The 7,249-nt window shown below is 52.8% G+C and overlaps 1 protein-coding gene across 1 annotated transcript; it reads left to right on the top strand.

The window, feature by feature from the left end:
• Positions 1 to 446: 446 nt before the first annotated feature.
• On the top strand, positions 447 to 7,046 carry Apln (apelin). Its single transcript, XM_034484746.2, has 3 exons — positions 447 to 661; positions 6,111 to 6,282; positions 6,907 to 7,046. The coding sequence occupies exons 1-2, from the start codon at positions 595 to 597 to the stop codon at positions 6,275 to 6,277; spliced, it is 234 nt and encodes a 77-aa protein (XP_034340637.1). The 5' UTR covers positions 447 to 594; the 3' UTR covers positions 6,278 to 6,282; positions 6,907 to 7,046.
• The last annotated feature ends 203 nt before the right edge of the window (positions 7,047 to 7,249 follow it).

The following is a 7,249-nucleotide window of genomic DNA, read 5'->3' as shown; positions in this document are numbered from 1 at the left end:
CCCTCTGGACCCCGGCCAGGCAAGCATTGTCCGGGGAGCAGTTGTGGGTTGTCCGAGCAGCCGCTCAGCCTTTGTTGTGGGGCCACCTCGGGGTTCTCTCTCGCGCCCTGGATAGGGCTACAGCGTGCTTCCCGGGAGGGGGGCGGTGCGGGAGGCTCACTCCCTCTCCCTCTTCCTGCCTCCCCCGCCCCCCATCCCCCGCCTAATGACCACATGACCAAGTGGGCTCGCGGCCAAACCACAAGCTACAAAATGCAGACCCCGAAGTGAGCAGGGAAGCATTCTCTCTTAGCAGCCTGGACCAACGGGTAGTTGGGAGTAGCGGGCAGAGCAGAGTCAGCCACTTGGAGAGCTTTTGCCGCCGACCCGGAGCCACCAAGGCCAGCTTCGCGGCAGCAGAGCAGAGGCAGCGAGCAGGCTTGGGGCCGGCAGCCAACGGTGCGGCTGGGGCGCTCACCCTCCCGCGGTCCGGGAGCCACGCGAGCTCCGTGCCCGCACGCGCCAGCCCCGGCTCGCGCCTTTCTTTGCGTCCGGGTGTCCGGCCTCTCCGCCCACTCGCCGGCTCTTCAGGGCTGCTGCGGACAGAGTTGCAACATGAATCTGAGGCTCTGCGTGCAGGCGCTGCTGCTGCTCTGGCTCTCCTTGACTGCAGTATGTGGAGGTGAGTGCGTGCCCTCCTGCTCCCCTGGGCTTCCTGGCGGGGGGGGGGCTCTCTGGAGGTGCAGCCTGCGCGGTCCTCTCTTTTCGCCCCACGCGCGCTCTTCCCGCCTCCAGGGAAACCCAGCGCGAGCCTTGCAGGAGCAGCCACGCGCCAGCCACACCGGGAGGCCTATTGACAGGGCATCTGGGGCCACGGGGCGGCATGCCATGTAGGCTTTGGTTCCTCGGACAGCGTCGGGGGTCGGGGGGGGGGGTTCGTGATTATCTTGTATATCACCATTTTAGCCGCCACTCCCGTGCCCCTCTTAGTTTAAAGTGCTCGGAGTCAGACTTACACCTTATGTCCTGCACCCTGCACCCCACGTGGTGGTGGGAGAAGAGGATGGGGGCATGTCCAGCTCACCTTGTGAATCAGTGGAAGTGGCTGACCTGGGCTGAGTGGGTCAGGGCTCCATGTTGAAGGTCTCTGGGTCTTGAAGTTTAGGGGCCGCTGGCCAGTCCAGGGGCTCAAGCTACTGGGGATGATGTGCCAATGTGTAGACGTGACACTTGTTGCATAGTCAGGAGCACGCTGCGGGGGGCGGGGGCGACCGCAGTGGCTAGTGGATCCCAGCTGTTGCTCCTGCAGCCTGTGTGTAAGCAGAGGCAGCGTCCTTAGGCAGATCTGGACTGGACAGGGACAGGCTGGTCTTCTGTACTCCAAGGTCCTGGATGATTTTGTTCCCTGCTCCATTGTGGGACACCTGGCCCCACAGCCTCCATCTCTCCGGAGACTTGGTTCTAAGCCATTTTGGTTCCCTGTCTCCAGGTACAAAAAAAAAAAAAAAAAAAAAAAACAGGAAACAGGCATTTGATCTGATAACCTCTATGCAGCAGGGAAGGGGAATCCCTTCACCTCTACCTGTATTATCCCCTACCTGGAAATTCTCCGCACAGATAATTCCTTGTCTACTTCAATCCCCGGGTCCTCAGTGTCCCAACAGCCCCTGCCTGGTCTGCCTGTCCTCTGTGGGTCAGAGCTTCCTGGGACTGCCAGCTCCCACCTTCAGCTGCCCCAGTCCTGTGATCTGGCTGTCACAGCAGCCTGCCTGGCACAGCAGAAACGGAAGGCCAAGACCAGGTGGACAGTTGCCAGTGCCAGGGCTGGAGTCACAGGGAGGTGAGAGTTGGGGGGGGGGGGTGAACAGGACAGCGAGTTTCCTAGAGGAAGGGCCCAGGAACTTTCTTAGTTTGAAATCCCCCCCCCCCAAGAACGGAGGATGGCGTACTGCCCGGGAGCCTCTGGGGTTCTGGCCAACTTCTGCCTGCCTCTCTGTGTAGCCACCTCCTTTCTGCACTTTTGTTCATTGGCATTGCCCTGAACTCAGTATATTGTCAGGCTTCTCAGGAAGGTAAGTACATTGGCCCGTTAATGCCTCCTGCCTCCAGGTAGTCCAGTGATCTCGGCAAGACCCGAGCACTGAGGCAGCCTCCTCCTTAGGAAGAGGGGTAAGGACTTTCTCCTCAGAAATTCCTGCCGGCCAGGCAGTGGCAGGAAGGGAGCAAAAATCTATGAATAAAGATACCACAGCATCCTGCCCCCTCCACCCTGGAACTTACACGGCCAATATGGTTGGCAAGACAAGACATCCTCATCGTTCAGCTTCAGGCAAATAATCCTTTAAAGAAGAACATGGTGGGGTACAGAAAGGGTGCCCCAGAGGAGGCTGGACCACCTAAAGTTGCATATTTCCCCAGAGGGTATAATAGGGAGACTTTGGCTAGCAGATACTCTGTGAACCCTTTGGGGTGCAGCTGTAGGGGTAAAGTCACGAGCTGATTTCAAGGAAGTTAAACAGGCTGCCAGAATACGTTGGGTTTCTGGTCTAGACCCTGAAACTTCTTGCTGCATCTCCTCCTTTTACATTAAATATTTTGCACACTCTTAACAATGTATTTTCCACCTCCTCACTACTCCTGGAACCAAGAACCGCACTTCTGTGGAGGTGGCCTCCAGCCAGAGGTTCAGAGATGCACACTCTACTGTTTCCTGGTTTAGAAAGAGGAGCCCTAGAATTGCCTTGTCCTTAGCCCAGACTTGCATGAACTCTCTCTCCACAGCCGGAGTCCTCAAAGTTTCAGGCTCAAAAATCATGCTTTCTCTTCTCTTCCCACTTTCTGTTCTGACTTGAAAGGGTCATCCTCCTTCTTTGCCCCTCTTCCAACCACGAAGAGTCCTCACTGCCTCCTGACCTGGGAGATACTTTGTTCTTCTGAGACTGAGAGCTTCTGGGTCCTCGCCAAGTGTCCCTTGGTCTCTGAGCACCACTTTCTCTCCTTCTACTCCCTCTTGCCAGCTTCTGCTCCACTATGCAGTGCAAGGACAGCTTACTGTACCCCTCCCACTGTGGACGACATCACTCCATCCCCAGTTCTAAGCTCTAGGTACCCTTGGAACCTGAGCCAGGCCAGGCCGTCGACTGTAAAGTACTGAGGTCAGAGAAGTGGAGGCCAGGCTTTCCAGAGCGGGATCCAGAGAAGCAAAGCTGGCAGTAGAAGACAGCACAGTGTCTTGGAGAAGGTGAATGTGGAGGCACAGAAGAGTGGCTCATATTCCAGAGACACAAGCATTGCTACAGAGTAGTAGATGTAGTGGCATCATCGCCAGTGGGATCTCCATCTGAGCCGTGGGTGGACTTTTAAAGCAATCACTATACAGGCCAGACCCTGAACAAGAAGACAAGTGCACTATTCCTGCTAAGGTTGGCATGTTCAGGGTTGGAGTTCAGGTTGCATGAAAATCAAATCCCTTCTTCCCCTGGCTGCAGTTCTCAGCTTGAAAATGCTGCTGTCTTACTCTCATGGACAAGGGCTCCTCCAATCCTCTTGGCCTGAGAGTCTCTGGGAAATAGCTCCTGCTTCCTTTTAAGCAGAAAATGAGCTGGACCGATGTATTGAAGTGTACTGGGGGTATTCCCGTTTCTAAAGGGGAATGCCTTTTGTACAGCTAGGACCTCAACAGTGATGAGAATCAGCGGCCTCTAATTTGTTCTTTCAGACTGGACAAAGCCAGGGTTTCAGGTATCAGCTTATCTAACTAGACTCAGCAGTAAAAGTAGGAAACAAGGGGGTGATGGGATCAGAGTGCAGGAGGAGCGCACAGACTTCCTGTGATGAAGAGGCCAATGAGCTCCAGCCCAATAGGATGGAAGAGGCCAAACAGCTTCTGGGGTGGCTGCTTTCCCAGGCCTGGCTGAGCCTCAGAGAGCTCAGGGTAGATCTTCTCTGCAGGTCTAGAGTCTAGACATTTTCCTGGCCCGAGTCTGAGCCACTGGTAGCATGCTGCTCATCCTGGCTGTTGACCCCCACTTCCTATAGTGCCCTTCCCCCAAGTCCTCCCTGACCCCCGTAGACACTGACAGTCTCCGACCATGAAAACATGGCTGGGCGGGGGGCGGAGGGGAGTAGTAGTGGTGCAGATACTTAATCCGTTCCGGCACCGGCACCATCCATTCATGCTTGTTGTACCTCTAGGAGACAATGGACTGGACCATTGTTCCAGATCCAGTAATTGAAGATAGGGACATGAGAACCGAAGTCTCACTTTTTTTTTTTTTAAAAGGTTCGTAGGGTCCTTCCCTTATGCATGGCCACATCCTAGGTACAGTGCTTACCACGCCATACCTGAAATGTGTCTCTGCTTCTGACTTCTCATCAGCATTACTCAGAGCAATGCTCAAGGCTCAGGGTAAGCGTTGATGGGATCCTACAGCTCAGGACATCAGCTAGATCAACTGGTAGGGACGGAACATTGGTGCTCCTCAGTCCCTTCACAGATGGTAGCAGCTCTAGGTCAGTCAGACAAAAGTGGTTTCGTAACCCTCCCCCATCATCATTCCTCTGCTTCCACAGCACTATTGTTATTAATTTTAAAATCTTAATTCTTAAGGAATTATAAGTTTAGAAGTTCAGTTGACACACTAACGGACTTTAATGATGAGCACAGAAGTGTGGCAAGTCAACCCTTGTATACCCCTGGGTCTTAATAGGCCTAGTGTTTTTTTTTCTTGGACAAGAATGGAAGGGTGGTGTATGAATAGAGCATATGTGTGTGGAGGGGTACGGGGGGGGGGAGGGCAGTATGTGTTATGTGCTTGTTTGGCTCTGAGTGGGGAGGAAGAACAGCAGCCCTAAAGTCTGTGCAAAGGGGGCTGCAAGGACAGACCGTGCCCGCTTTTCACCCAAGAGGATGCTAAATGCCTGGAAATTGTGTGCAAGCTGTAGAAGGTCAAGGACCAAGGGGTCAAGGAAGGAGCCAGAGTGTGGAGGGGGGGGTTGGGAACAGGGAGGATTGGGGAAGGTGTGTAATCACTGGTTGCTATGTGGGCACTGTGAACCAGTGGTGGGAATTCCTTGATGGACAGCAATGCAATTCAAGAAGCGGGGATCCAGCTGATGGCAAATCTGAGGGTGTATAGGGAGCAGACACTGGTATTCATTATCACTGGCCTCAGGCACTTCTGTGTTTCTGAAGGCCACTCCCATACGGGGCATTGCATAAGCACCCTACTCATCTGCCTCTCCCTCAGGACTGTTTTGTCTCTGCACACTCTCTGCTTCTTTGTCCAAGAGTTTCTCTGGGTACTAGCTCAGCTTTCCTGGCTGCACCGCTAGCTCCGTGAGAGCTGGCAAATGTACCTTCTTCTCCCTCATCTTTCCCAAGAACATCCTGCACAACTTGGATTCCATTGTTAAGTGTTCAGTGGCATCAGATGACTTCTGCGCTAAGCCAGATGTAGGCAGATGGAGCCTGGGAGAACATAACAGAAGCCGGGTGGCTTTAGAATGGACAGAGTTTATATCAAATTTTGGATAGGAAGTGTGATCTAGAAATGGTAACCCCAACAACCCACCTCTGTCCTCAAAGTGGGGCAGATGGGATCTCTAGCACACAGAAGTGGGTCACCTATTAAAGGACGTAAGCACGGCAGAGTGACACGCATTTGATATTTGTTTTAAATATTGCAGCCAAGAAAAGAAAGAAAAGATAGAACAAGTGAAGCATAGAGCATTCCATTCAATAACTGTGTTGTCTGGGTGTGGGTCCATGAAGGAGCATTATTAGTGTGACGTTGTACATCTAAAATGGTTCAAGTACACCAGCTGTAGATATGCCACAGGGAATTGTCCCTGTACCCCAATCACATATAGGCTTGATGTCACAGAGTGTGCGCCCACTCATGACATTTTCCAAAGAGCTCCTTTGTTTTTGTAGATACATGATAAAACTGTCTGAAGAGTGTAAAATCCTCAATGGTAAAAGGAGTGGTTCCCCTTGCCCCAGAACAATGTTTGAATGGGACATCTCTTCATCAGGGTAGAAAGAAGATTATGAGGGGCCCCTTGGACTGTGGCCTCCCCTACCGTCTCAATCCATTTTCCTGGCTAACAGACTTTTCTCGTCTCTGCAGGGCCACTGATGCTGCCTCCAGATGGGAAAGGGCTAGAAGAAAGCAACATGCGCTACCTGGTGAAGCCCAGAGCTTCAAGGACTGGACCAGGGGCCTGGCAGGGAGGCAGGAGGAAATTTCGCAGACAGCGCCCCCGTCTCTCCCATAAAGGCCCTATGCCTTTCTAAAGCAGGTATTAGAGCCCCTTGCCAGCTGGTAGCTCTAAAGAGGATGGGCAGCCTACTATCAACAGCTAGACATACCAGGGTCTTAAAGCTTCTTGAGAGCAAGTAAAAAAAATACTCATCTCATTATAGAAGAGGTGACTGTAACCTGGAGAAAGGCTTAGCACTTGGGACCCATCTCCTGACTCCCTCCCAAGAGCTAAGTGGGATTTATTGGACAGGCTGTTGTCATTGGAGAGTTCTAGAAGTCCTAGCAGGCTGTGGCTGGAGAGGTGTGCCAAGGGTATGGCTCCAGATATCTAGTGTGCACTCTTACCAGGTCCACAAGTAAATGGAAAGGCAGCAGAGAACCTTGGGACAGTGGGGTAGGGAACAGAGGAGCTTGAATGGTTAGCTGTCCAGCACTGTAAGAAGCAGAGAAGAAGGAAAGGTTGCGGCAGAGAGCAGGGCCTATGCCTGCCCCTGAGGCCTGGCCTGCTTCTCTTCTCACTACAGCTAGAACAAAGGGAATCAATTTGGTGCTTTTAGACTCTGGGTGGAGAGGGAATGACTTCTGTTTTCTCTTTTTTCTAAGGGATTCCTTTGACCTAGGATGTGTCTTTGATTTCTCTCTGGTTGTTTTGTCTCTTTAGGATTCCAGAGCTCTCCAAGTGTCCTCCCGGTGCCGGTCTCTCTACTCCACAGATGAGTTCTCTTCTCTGGAACCCTCACATCTGTTTGGCTCTCATCTTGCACCTGTTATAGCTGCTGATGGTCCCGGCTCTTTTCGCCCACCAAGTTTCCTCTAATGGCGTGGTCATTTGGATGATTCCATTTCTCTGACAAGGATCTCTTTGGCCCATCTTCCTGGCCTCTCCTTGGACTGCCCTTGGAGACCCAGCTTCTCCTCGGCCTGCTCGATGCTCTAGTCCCTATCTTTCAGCCTTAGCCTTCTCTTGGCCCTTCCCTCTTTTCATCTATCTGCCTTGGGCACTG

Source organism: Arvicanthis niloticus, chromosome X, assembly GCF_011762505.2.
Source record: "Arvicanthis niloticus isolate mArvNil1 chromosome X, mArvNil1.pat.X, whole genome shotgun sequence".
Lineage (NCBI taxonomy): Eukaryota > Metazoa > Chordata > Mammalia > Rodentia > Muridae > Arvicanthis > Arvicanthis niloticus.
The sequence above is the reverse complement of the archived record's forward strand: the minus strand, read 5'-3'. Positions and strand labels throughout refer to the sequence as shown.

Excerpts from the sequence above, each read along its gene's own strand:
- Apln (XM_034484746.2), top strand. The coding sequence starts at position 595 with ATGAATCTGAGGCTCTGCGTGCAGGCGCTGCTGCTGCTCTGGCTCTCC. Across the intron at positions 662-6,110 it reads CTTGACTGCAGTATGTGGAG|GGCCACTGATGCTGCCTCCA; the intron begins GTGAGTGCGTGC and ends TCGTCTCTGCAG.